The sequence below is a fragment of the Nesoenas mayeri genome (genome assembly GCF_963082525.1).
Source record: "Nesoenas mayeri genome assembly, chromosome: 4".
NCBI lineage: Eukaryota > Metazoa > Chordata > Aves > Columbiformes > Columbidae > Nesoenas > Nesoenas mayeri.
In genome coordinates, this window is record NC_137540.1 from 629301 (window position 1) to 642462 (window position 13162).

Here is a 13162-nt window from a genome sequence, read left to right on the forward strand (position 1 = left end):
AGGAACCAGGCTGCCACACAGGAGGCTGCTGGAGCTTTATTAGAGCATTTCCACTGATAATCCAATGGCATCCTGACTCCATCTTTTGCCCCTGATATCCCTCACACCTATTTCGGAGCACTCATGAGACATACCAGCATCCCGTATGACTCTGGGTGAATTAAAGCTGAGCTGCGTTTGAACTAGAAAGTCACAAGCCTGCATTGGAGCCCTGTGACCAGGGTGTACAAAAGAGGGCAAAACGCTGACTGAAAGTGCTGTAGGGGAAACCCCACGCGTGGTCTCGCTTCCAAGTAGTTTGCCGGCTGTCCTGTGTGTACGCAGGAGCTGTGCTGGAGTCAGGGGTGAACTACAGCAGCAAACTTGGTTCAGGCAGCAAACACCATGGAGAGCAGGGCCGTCCATGGACAGTTTGGAGAAAGCCCAAATAATTCCACCTTAAGTTTGCCCCAGTCCCTGGTGTGATGTTGGCTGGGATCACGTGTTACAGACGGGCTTTGGGCGCCTGCTTTCTGTGTGCCTGAATTACCGTGCATTTGTTCTGCTTGCTGCCACGTGTGAGGGGTTGAGCAAATTCTGCTTGGTCGGTTGAGTTTTGGTATTTGTTTTCCATTCAGCTATGCAAAATCCCCGGAGACTTTTCTCCTCCTTTCAGTGCTGCGGTGTTTCTGGAGCCAGAGCTGCTGCTGAGGGCACTTGTGACACTGGGGCTGCACAGTGCCATAGCATTGGCCATCTGAGTCGCCTTCTGAAACACGCGTTTCTTGTGAGCTGCTTTTCTGGCCTGAAGTGTCCTCCTCTGACCCTTTCCTTCAGACAGGGAAATACCCTTCTAATAATAGGTGAGGACTGTACTGTTTATTTTCCTTGAGTGCTCTGCCCTGGCAGCCTAGTTGGTTTAGCAACAAACCCTTTGGTTTTGCCCTAATTTAAAGCACTCCTGGCCTTACACACTGTGAAATCCGTAAAGTGTTTATTCTTGGACCACAATGCTGAGGTGCCCACCCCTCCTCCATTTTTCCTGGGCAATAAAGTAATGGTGGAGGGGCAGCAGAAAGAACGTCTTCCCTTTTGCAGCATCCACTGGGAAAAAGTGGATTTCCTTCCCTTTCAGAGGGTTTGTAGAGGGAGACAAGCTGCAAAGCGGGGTCACACCGCCCAGCCCCATCCCATCAAGGGTGACCCCAGACCCTCCACACAACCTGAGGGAGAGGACACCGTGCATTGCTCGCAGAGAAGGGGCTCAGCCCCAACACCCTCCGCTTTCTGGGATGGGAGTTTGGTGCCTAAGGAAAATCATAAAGCTCACAACATGCAGGGGATTAGGATGTGCTTTGTGGCCTGGGGGGCAGAAAGAGAGATGCTGCGCTATGCAAACTGCTTTTGCAGCCGGAACCAGCAGGTGATGCTCTGAGACGAAACCCTGGGCAAGAGCCAGAAAGCAGAAGAGCCCAAGTGGGGTTATTCTGGCTCGTAGCAGCGGACTGCAATATGTACAGGCTCTGAGAGAGAGGGGCTGGGGTGCACCCAGTGTACCTGTTCCCATTTCCAGGCGTTACTGCTCTCTGACATGCTTTCAGGGAAGTGTTGCACCCACCGGGCAGCTCTGGCAGAGGCAGGGAGGGAAGAGTCATCTCCTGCTCATCCGGAGGGTGACGCCCACAGCAATTTTCCCCTGTGAGGAAAATTAGGGGTGCCCTCCCAGCACCCAGCATTCTTGCTTGAGGACATGGGCCCTGCTCAGCACCAGATCCCCAGCCCAAACTCTTGATTCATCATTTGCACACACTGAAACCAGACAGCTGGCCAGTCTCATTTTCCTATAACAGTTCCTAGAAATGCCCTGGATTTGCTTTTGAAAATTGTAAATGCCAATTTAATAATGAGCATGCTCATTATGATTCTGTTTACTCTTCCACAAGAGAAAACACACCCTAGCCCTTAGCAAGTCATAACCCCAGCTGATCACTCCTGTCATTAGATACGGCTTACCCTGGTTTTGGAAGGGCTGAGCACACACCTCTGCTGCGGGATGGCTCAGGAATGAGGGATGTGCTCTATCCTGCGTGACGTGGGGTGCCGAGACCAGCACTGCTGGCTCCTCCCGATCTGCGCCTGGCTTTTCTTGCATTGAACCCACACACCCCGGTAGCTGTTGATGCTACATATCCAAGGTTATTCATTGTTGTAGCTAAAAAAGAAGTCCCAGTTCTTGCTAAAGGCATAGTAGTAGCTTTCTTCTCCACTATGATACACGTGCCTCCTGGGGGGGCGCCACTGCTTCAGTCATTGCACCAGTGGGGACGCACATACCCAAATCACTTAGGCTGGCCAGAGAGGGAAGAAAACTGCGCCAATTCATATTCACTACTGCAAGGATTATACTGCTAAATGACAAGAAGAAATACTCCTCTTGCTTCTCCAGTGTGAACTAAAGCTTACATTTCACTGTAAGGTTGTGGAGGGGAGGTTGCACTTTCTTTAGGGAAGATTTGGTCTCGTCTCTATAAGGTCCTTTTCAGTTCATCAAGCAAATACAGGATCTTTCTGTTGAACTGTCTTTAGGGAAGATGTGTGTCAATACTATCTGGATGGGATCCTGATCTCAGCAACAGCCCCTGCTTATGCTTGCAGCCTAAATATTATGGTCTTATAGCATTGTATATACACACACACACACTTTATATACATACAAATCTGTTTCTACCTCAGAATACCTGGGCACGTTAATTTAAGCCATCCTCTGCTACTGCTGTTAATGTGTCCAGTTCTTCTCAGTTCTCCTGTAGCATGTTAGTCTCATCCAAGAAGGTTTTGGCTTTTTGCTGGAGCAGTCATAAGCCCCTGAAGAGTTTGGTTGTGCCATTTCTCTGGACCCTTCTGCACCGAAGGTCTCTTGCACGGCTGGCTCAAACAACGCTCTCACCACTGTGGTATCTACCCGGGGAAACTTCAGGGGTGTTCTGGAGACCACGTAGAGATAGAGCCAGACCCCCCCACAAAACACCCTTAGCCTGCTCTTGAAAGACAAAGGATGAGTCAGGAGCCACAGTCCAGTTTGGCAGGAGGTTGAGGGGCCCTCCCAAAGCCTGCAGGCACTGAGCTTCCCAAAGCTGAAGGTGCAGTCCACCCTGGATGCCAGCTGGGATTGCATGGCCATGTGTCACTGCAGCATTTTTATCCCAGAGGGCTTCCAGATTTCAGCTTTCCCTATATTAAAAGGGAAGCACCTCTATTCCACCCTAATTATAAAGTAAGTTAATTATAAAGAACTTCTTGCACTATCTCAAAGTGATGAAAGGAGTTTGCTGATCCCTTCAGTGGGATTTAAATTACTACTTATAATTTTATTTCCCTCATTAACACTGACCCAAGCTGTCAATCCCTATGTCTTTCTCATCTCTCAGTGGATTAGATTTAACTAGAGCAAATTGTTAGCTGCCCAGGAGAACTGGGGCTTTGTTATTTTGGACTTCAGCACCTCACCCCATACCTTGTAAGTTTACAGGTGGCAAACACCTCTCCTCATCTCTTCCTCCCTTCCTCCTTTTCTTCCTTTCATCCTTCTCCCTCAGGGTTTTAACAGCCAGATTTAGGCTTTACCTGAACTGAATCCTGGGTCATGAGGGCTCCCTTGCTTAAGAAACAAGCTCTCATCTTCTCTAGCTGTAAACAAAAGTAGACTCAGGCTTAGGACTAACATTACTGGATCCCTCTAATGCAGCAGCTGCAAATCAGAATCAAATGCAGCCCCATCATTTGACTGTCTTCTGTTATTTACAATTTCTCAAATGGCTGGAAGGTGACATCTCAGCTGCAACCAAAGAAAAAGGATCCAGTTAGCAATACGCGTACACACACATTGAGAAATACACTTGTAAGTTGCAGTTCAGTAAGTTCTGCTTGGAAGCAGGAGCATCATTACCAAGCACTGTGGGCAGATCAGAAACCCTGTTCCTAAACCCCCTGGAGGCTGTGATTGTCTTGTTTGGGTGAGTCCATAAAGAGATTGTGGCCACAGCAGGATGAAATGAGGCGATGGTGGGGAGCCCTGGGCACTGCAGGACTGGAGGCAAGAGGAGGCCAGACAGGATTTCTCCCACTGACAGGAAGCAGGGAGCTGGGAGAGCGTGACTCACACCAGAGGCCTCGCGGTGACTCACGACAGGGCTGCAGCACACCCTCCGGTCCCGCAGGAGGGCACAAGCACAAATGGCACCTTAATGCAGCCGCCACATTAGTCAGCAGGGGCTGGCAGGCTGCACCGCGGCACTGCCCTCGCACCGGGGTGCACAGCTCCAGAGGGAACGGTCTGACAAAACCCGGCTGCACGTGATCCCGCAGCACCTCTGCGGATCTCAGCCCACGGACAGACAAACAGCACCACCCACAAAAGTCTGCAAGACACCGGAATCCAGGGTAGCACCGCTGCATCTGCCCTCCCCTTTGGCCACAAGCAGGAGGAACAGAACTTTTCCAGGTGCTCTCTACGTGTATGGATGTACAGACCCACGACTGCTGTTGACCAGACCAGCCAGCAGCTGAAAAGTCATGTTACATCAAGAGATGAGCAGGAACAGTGACCTTGGCCTTGATGTGAGGCAGCAACGAGAAACCAAGGAGAAGGGAGAGTTGCAAGATGTTTGCTTAAATCATCATTCAGTATTTATAAAGCAAAGAGACAAAAAAATCCAAATCAGATGCAAGTAACTCCTGAACGGAAAGATCTGCGTTTCCCTTGAGCATGCCGTTCAGTAGATGACTAAGCCGATTCTATTGTTTATGCAAAGAAAAAACGTGCAGCTTCCCTTGACTATGCCCGTCTCTGCGTGTTAACCTGGAGGCAGGACTGCCAGGCTTGCTGGCCTCCTGTAGCCGGTATTGGTTACAGCTGTTTGCCTGGAAGCTGCCCTGCCTGGGCAAGAGCATTTCATTGCTTTTTTCCCCTCTAAAACACTTAAGCCACATCTGGTCAACGAGATGTACAACTTTGTACAGTGCCATGCAGCGGCTCATCTTTTTCTGGAAACAGATGTGTTTTGACATATAGATACTATGTGTTATGAAACAACATTGCTCATCCCCCCATCCATGAAAGTGGCGTTATTTATAGTTATTTCTGATGGGTTTTGTCAGCTTCTTGTGCTTGCTGTGAACTACCATCCCCTAGTGCAATGATACTTTTCTTGCCTGTGGACTGCAGTGACCAGGACTCAGGTGGGGAGAATAAATGCAAGGTAACAGGCTTAGGGCTTATAGACCTCCAGCAGAAAAATGTTAAAACAAGATTCAAGCTTTACCTTTTTTGTCACTAATGTTATGACTCACAAACAGAGCTGCAAACTCAGCCAATGAATTATTCTAATACAAGCAGCTATCTAGGAAGGAGAAGAGCAAGCTTTTCTCATGCAGTTGGACTGTTTTATACATGCTTTCTTAGATGAGAGTCTGTCTTCTTGCAGCATTTGTGTTTCCCTTGGGCTTTAGCTCTGGAGCCCCACTGTCTTCCCGAGCCACTAGCAGGCTTGCAAACCACCTGGGCTCTGAGAACAAGCCCAGCCCAAATCCTTATCAGCTCCCCCTTTTGTTCCAGGGCCAGGAGAAGAGACAAACCACTGGACTAAGTGCTGGCACTGGGCGGCCAAGGACAGGGTGCCAGAACAGCAAGGCTGCTGGCCCTTCAGACAAAGGCTGCAGTCCCATGTACTCATTTATCTCTGATAAGAGAGCAGCCCAAATCCCTGCACTTCAGATACCATCTCAACATGCAGAGCAAGAAACACTAGGGAGATAAGGAGGGTGAAGTACTTGTTAGTGGAGGGAGCACAGCTCTGTGTCCCTGTAGCAATAACACTCCCCATTAAAGGTGTTTCTCATCCTCTCTCAGACTCAAGACCTTCCCCTTTCTCCTAAGCAATCTCTTCTGTTTACCGGCAGCATGCAACTCCCATGCGGACTTTGGCCTTGTGATAAGGCCTGCTCTTTGCTTGGCTGTGCAAAGCTATTCGTCCTCTGTGGAGTTATTGTGAGACTCTGGACCTCAGACACACACTAATGCTTCAGATCGGGAAGCCTGGTGCACTTCTGGTTTGTTAGTAGATGGGGAGCTCCTCTCAGATGGAAAGCTTTGATTTGCTGGGTGGGAGGAGCTTCATATCTTCAAAGAACAGTTCTGCCACAAAACAGGACTCAAACTGATGCATTCCCCCTTCTGTGCTGGTTTTACCCTTTCAGCAAAGATGATTGCTAGTTTAGGCACCAGCTTTGCAAACTCCTGTGATTTGAGGAGTCACTCTGTCACGCTTAAGTGACAAGACTCTGTGAGCACAGGATAGTTGGTGGTTCACAAAATACTTTAATAGCTGAGCAGTCACATCAGACTGCCAGCTCACCTGTGCAACTTCTGTTAGTAAAGGCTGCAGAGTGAGTCTAATCAGTGCCCAAATTTGAGAGCATAAATGAGACCTTAAGAGAAACCGTGTGAACCAGGATCAACACCCAGTTCTGCTGTGCTGCCTGCTTTTGGCCATGTAATGAGTGGCTGGGAAAGCATGTGCCCCAGGAGCAGGGGGGCTGTGAGCAGGGGGCACTGCACTGTCAGGGTTACTTTTACCGTAACTGTATAAGTCTCAGAGCTCACAGGCTTGATGGTGTGTGATGGACAAAGTCTTCTGCATGCAAAGACACCCCTCTCCTGTGAAGGATGTGGCTCTCAGAGTTCAAAGCAGTTGGTCAGAGATAAGCATATTAGTGTGGAGGGGTGGACTTTATAATCAGCAGCTGTCAAGTGGGAGGTGTGCTTTCAAAAGCACGAGAGGAGAGGGCAGAGTCCTGCTGCGCATTCATGACGTGGCCTGTGTTTCAGGGTGGTGTGAAATCAGATGCCTGCATTGGGTGTGAGGCGAGGAGCCACGTCCACCTGCAATGAGGACACAGCAGCGTGCACGGGTGTGGAAGGGGCCAGGCAGGCCGATGAGTAAGTAGCAAGGATGTGAGGAGCACGTTGGAGCAGAGATGCTCAGGCTGCTTGTGTGTATATCCAGGGGTGGGTTACTCCTGGGGGACTGCACCTGGGATCCGAGCATAGCCCTGCCTGCTTTATGTGTTTCCTCCAGACATGGCTAATGAAAGATCTGGCCTTGCCTTCTGCAGTGAGCTGGAAATCAAGTTCACCCTGTCCATTGCGTATTTCCCCAGCATAAAACTTGGAGGCTAAGGCTTTCTGTGGGTTAAAAGTGGTTATTCCTACAAGCAGTGATGCTTTAAAAAGTATTGTGGTGTAAGAGCTGTGCTGTATTGCCAATGTTGCCAATCCAAGAACTCCTAAGTAATCCTAGGGTGATAAACCAGACTCAGTGCACAATGGATCCAGTAGGAGGAGTTTTTTGTAGGGTCAGACTTCCTAAGGGTTGCTTTGTAATTTAAAACTTGGAGAAAGCAGCTTGTCTGTGTCATCTCAAAAGGTGAGTAAACAGTGGTCACACAATGATTTCACATCTTGTTATTAGGTTGCTGAACTAAATACTGCTAGGAAGAGAAAACTGCTCTTAAAAAGATGACAGACAAGGTCTGCAACAGTATGCAGGAAAAAAGGGCTGCTTTGATTTACGTCATGGAAAAAGGTCATGGAAAGGCTGTAAAATGAGAATCCCAGGGTAGCTCTGTCCTTCTCAGTCTTTGTCTCAGCAAGCTGCAGATAGTAAGGGCAAAATCTTATTCTTCAGAAGCTGTAGATGGCTGTGGAGCACAAGTATGCTCCTCACCAGCAACCAGTGGAGAGGTAGTGACTGCTCCAGGGATGGAACCTTGTTTCTGATCCAAAAATGTGTGTCCCCTTTCCCACTACCTAGCTTTGATCAGCTCACAAACTTCTTTCTTTTGGAGTTTCTTCCCTGGAGCTCGCTGTGCACCCTGAATCCATGATACCCACCATAAGATTACTTTTCAGAGCTTCTAGCCAAGGCTTAGGGAGGGCTTTAGAGAGAGAGCCATCTCTCAAGGGGGCCTGATGCCTGATGCCAATTGTGGCAATGGCTCTGAATGTGATGGAAAAGACCTGAGCGTTTTACCAGGCAATGGTCGCTTTGTGTGTTGGTGCTGAGGAAGAGCAAAGCTAGGACTTGTGTTGTGCGAGATTCCTAGGAAGCCCTCCAAGCGTCCATGCCAATGACTCAGAAGCCATGTCAGAGTTGAATTTCATATGAGTTCAAGCTTGCATTATCCTCTCAGAGAGGAACCATCTTTCACAGAATACCGCATCAGTTTACTGAGCTCTTTCCCCTGCAAAAGGAGAAAACCAGACTGAGAAAATGCCACAACCTTTTGTGGCCACAGAGGCAGGCAGAGCAGCTTCCCTTCTGCAGGAAAGAATTCCTCCCTCAAATAAACCCCAAGCAAAGCACAGACCTCAATTAGTGCTTGAGCAAGGACTCGAGGCATTCCCCAGCGCTCGTGTTGTGCAACGTCAGGTTCTGCTGCCCTGGTTCCCATTCCTCCCTGAAACTGCAGACTTTTAGGCACATCTCAAATACATGAGCAGTCCCACCTACTGCACTGGTCTGCCCTGAAGTGTCCAGCCAAAGCAGAGCCAGCAGCCCTAGTTTCACAAGCACTGACATCAACTGGTCCTACAGCTGAAGTTACCCAGCAGCAGGAGCATCAACCAGGCAGTGAGGTGCCCCCATCTTAGCTCTCTTCCTGGCTTCATAAAGGAGAGCTAGATCAGGTACAAAATTAACCTATTGCATTTTTGGACTGTTTAGAAGATCGTTTATGCTAAATCACAGAACATTACAGGACCCATGTCACCCGGGGAGAATTCTAAAGCCAGCTTGTTATTTGCAAAGTCTCAGGAATGATCACACTGGACATCTCTTACCTGCACGTGGACCCCCCAGTCTCATCCACTCCCCTTACATAAACATTTATAAGTCAATTTAGGGCTGGGGTCTCTGGGGAAATGCAGCTCTGGTTGCAGAACTGCCTTCTCTCAACAAACCTGGGACCCACACTGTGGCACAGCTCCTTTCCTGTCTAACCCAGATCATGCAGCGATGCTTTCCATGATCAGGCATGAGAATGGGCCACTAGCCACCACATGGGCACCGTTCCCGGGTCCTGCGGTGTGAGGAATGGGACTGGAGGTGCAGGAAGGAGGGGGCAGTATCGGTGCTGCCGGGCAGCCCGGGGCAGTCGTGGGGAGGAGCAGGGCTGCGGTGCTGCCCTGCATTCCTTTCTGCATGGGCTGGTGGGCTGAGAAACAGCGTGGGTGTGTTGCAGCCTGCTCTACTTGGGGCTCTCCAGCTGCTGCCTTCTGCCACAGCTGGTCACCCTCTGAGGACTCTTGCTGGAAGGCAGGACCTTGATCTGCTGCATTTTTGAAAGCAGGACTCATCCTTCATCTGCTGGGATTAAAAAGGGACGCAGTCTTAGCTACTCCCCAGGATTTAAGTAGTGTGAAGAAGTGTTTTGCAAACCCCAGGACCAACAAGAATCTGTTGCTATAAGCAAAAGCAAGCACTCTGCCTTGTTTGTGGCCAGGCTGGGAGCTTCACACTGGAGTTTGAGACCCCCAAACCCATGGTGCTACTAGTGCTGGTGATTGTGGCTGCTCTCCGCAGCTCGTGTTTGCCCTGTGGGTTGTGTAGGGCTTGCCTCAGATGTGCTTCCAGCAGAGACGTCGCATCCTTTCACTGGTGGAAAAATGAGAAATGGGAGGGAGGGCAGAGAGGCTCAGACAACTCTTCATTGGATTAATTTAAAAATACATTCTTCAATAGGTTCAATCTGTTTCACAGCTTTTCTCTACCTGCCTGGCTTCCCCTTGCGGGATGGCCCCCGGGGTCCTGTCTCCAGCGGCAGGGTGTGCCGGGGGGTGTCTTTCAGTCGCTCTCGCTGCAGGTTTGGTGGGATGCTGCCCCATGGCCGTGCTGCGGCCTGAGGCAGGCAGGCAGTGTCGCCCTGCCAGCGGACAGTGAGACCTTGCTGACAGAGGACACGCTGCGGGCCAGGGGCTGCGTGGGGAACATGATGGTCCCTCGGGGTGCCTCCAGGAGCTGCCAGATCTCCCCCGAGGTGGAGCTGCCCAGGTACTCCCAGGGCCGGCGCCCGCTGCCGTCCCGCACTTGCACCTGGCATCCCAACTGCAGCACCAGCACCTTGATGACAGGCTGGTGGCCGTGTATGGCAGCCAGATGCAACGGTGTGTACCCACAGCCCGAGCGGGCATCCACATCCAGGGTCAGCCCAGCCTGCCGCGCTGCTGCCGCCAGCTCCTGCAGGCCTGGCCCATCGCCGTGCTTAGCCAGCCAGTGAAGGACCGTGAAGCCCGACATGAAGTCCCGCTGCAGGGCCAGCTCTGGCTCTTCCAGGAAGAGCCCCCGCACCTGGGCCCAGCACCCTGCTGACACTGCCACTAGCCAGGCATGTTCCCGTCTCCCCAGCGGCACCGACAGCCCCCGGCTTTGGATGTTCCTAGGGGAGCTCTTGGAGGGCATGGTGCGGGGCTGCCTCCCGCCGTCATCTGGCAGTGATGAAGGGATACCCTGCACCTCCAACGAAGCAAGCTGGCACCTGATGCTCCTGAAGACAGGCAGCAGTGCTGTGGGGCTGCTTTCTGGGGCTGGGGGTCCTGTGGGGCCGTTCACTGGCATCAGGGACTGGGATGCTGGTGGCCTGGTGGGGGACAGCACCCTAGAGCTTGATGGCAGTGGCAGAGTTTGGTATGGGGATGGCCCGGTGGGGTGCAGCTGCAGGGCTTGAGATGGGGTTGGTTTGTTGGGGGTCAGCACCCTGGGTCCCCTCGGTGGGGCTGGGGATGGCCCGGTGGGCAGTTGCTGCAGGGACCTGGACTGTGACGGGGGCAGCCTGGTGGAGGGAAGCACATCTGGACCTGATAAAAGCAGTGGGGATGGGGATGGGGATGGGGAGGGGCTGGGGAGCAGTGTCTGCAGGGACCGGGACAGGGGCAGCACCCCAGGGGTGGACAGCGACTGCAGAGATTGGGATAGGGGTGGATTGGCAAGGGGTGGCTTTAGGGACCAAGACGGGGGTGGATCGGGACGGGACAGCACCTTGGGTCCTGATGACAGCAGTGGGGATTGGGATGATGCGGGTGGTGGCCACCCTCCTGGACTTGCTGAGGATGGTGAGTTCTTCAATAGGGGCAACCTGGCGGGAAGCTGTGGCGGAGCCTGGCACAGAGGCAGCCTGTCAGGCGGCAGCACCCCGGGACCCGATGGCAGGGACTGGGAGGGCGGCGGCCCGCTAAAGCCTTGTGGTGGCAGGGACCCGGACGGGACTGACCCATTGGGAGGCAGCAGCCCGGGACCCGACGGCAGCGGTGGGGACCGGGGCGGTCTGGCAGAGGGCGGCTGCAGGCTCTGGTATGGGGGCATCCCGGCGGGGGGCGGCAAGCGGGACCGCGGTGGCACAGCGGGGGTGAGCGTTCCAGGAGCCGACGGCAGCGCCGGGGACCGGGACCGCGGTGGCCCGCCGGAGTGCAGCGCCCAGAGGCCCGAGGACAGCGGCTGGGTCCGGTACGGGGGCGGCTGCGCAGGGGGCGGCGGCGGGGAACGGGGCGGCCCGGCGGGGGACGGCGCCCCGGGGACCGGCACGGCGGCGGCGGCAGCGCGGCGCGCCCGGCGGCATTCACAACAGGGTCCGCCGCGGCCCCGGGCAGCGCAGCCCCCCGCGACGGCGGCCCCGGGGAGCTGCCCCCCGCCGGGCCGCCCCTTTTCCGCCACCTCCTCTCGGGGGCCGTGCCGCCGGTCGGGGTCGCGTCGGGGCGGCGGCGGGTCCTTCTCTGCTTCCTGCTCCGGCTGTTCCTCCGGCGGCGGCAGCTCCTCGTCGAGGAGGTCGCGGTACCTGCGGCGGAGGACGATGTCCTTGGAGGCGCCGGGGGCGGCGGCGGGGTGGACGGTGGCCAGGGAATTGACGAGGCTCTTGAAGTATTCGCGGCGCTCCCGCCGCTGCTGCTCCGTCAGCGCCGGGTCGCGGAGAAAGCGCTGGAAGTGGCGGAGCAGAGCCGTGTTGGGGGCTCGGCCCCCGGCCGCCCAGAGGAAATCCAGCACGGCCTCCTGGCTCAGCTCCCGCGCCATGCTCCGGGCCGGCCCTCGGTGCTGCCGCTCGGTGCTGCACGTCGGTGCTGGGGCTGTACCCAGGTGTGCGGCGCTGCCGCGACGGGGAAACCCGCCTCCTGCCGCGCTCGGCCTCTCCGCCTCCTCCTCCTCCTCTCCTGCGCAGCCGGGCCGCCAGCCTACCCGCTTGCCTTTGCCCGGGGTGGTGGCCCGCGGGGCTGCGGTGACAGTGGAGAGAAACTGCGCTGGTGAAGGGGGGTTAGAAGCGGGTTAGAGGGGCTGGAGGGGCCCTGCTAGTGCTCCCCGAAGTGCAAGGCTAATTTGCCGGCATGCGGTGAGCAGAAAGAGTGTTTTACCAGTTGTTAGGTCAGTGAGTGGACAGGAGGCAATAGGCCCAAACTGAAATGCTAAAAATTCCTTTTGTGTGTGAGGAAAAACACCTTTACATTGAGGGTGGTCAAGCACTGGAACAGGTTGCCTGTGGAGGTGGTGGTGTCCATCCTTAGACATTCAGAACTGCACTTTGGACACAGTCCTACCCATCTCCAGAGGTGCCTTCCAACCTGAGCCACTGGCAGTAAAAGTAAATGAATGTGATGTGGTTCAGGGCAGCTGGTATTACAAGTGTGTGGGGTTGTACCCATGTACGACAACCACACACAAATACCAAGAGTGCCTGAAGTCAAATTATATCTCATATAATCTCTATTCACTGTGTGGCTGAGGTAGGTTGGACACACGTTATGCTAGAGAATGGGGATCTGATCTTGTTCTGTATTGCTGATGCTATTATCATAAGTGTGTACATCACAGCTGAGAGGGATGGGTAAGATCGGTGCGGTTTGCCTTGTGTACACCAGTGGCAGCCCCTGCCCCAAGGAGTCTGGGGCAGGAACGGCAGGTGGAAAGTGTGGGAGTGTGCTCTTTTTCTGCCTTCCAGTCAGGGAACAGACACATGGAGGGACACAGCTTAATATGGACTTGCTGGCATTCAAGAGGTCTGGATTGGACTCCAGAAGTCACTCCAGAAATCACCTCTACTGCAGGCTCCTGGGTATCCATAAAAATTTTACCTGCCTGTCATC

At 53.5% G+C, this 13162-nt stretch overlaps 1 protein-coding gene across 1 annotated transcript; it reads right to left on the minus strand.

Moving 5' to 3' along the window:
- Positions 1 to 9881: 9881 nt before the first annotated feature.
- Positions 9882 to 12098, minus strand: SOWAHB (sosondowah ankyrin repeat domain family member B; the record flags this gene model as incomplete). Its single annotated transcript, XM_080343322.1, has 1 exon — positions 9882 to 12098. The coding sequence occupies one exon, from the start codon at positions 12096 to 12098 to the stop codon at positions 9882 to 9884; it is 2217 nt and encodes a 738-aa protein (XP_080199448.1).
- Between the last annotated feature and the right edge of the window lie 1064 nt (positions 12099 to 13162).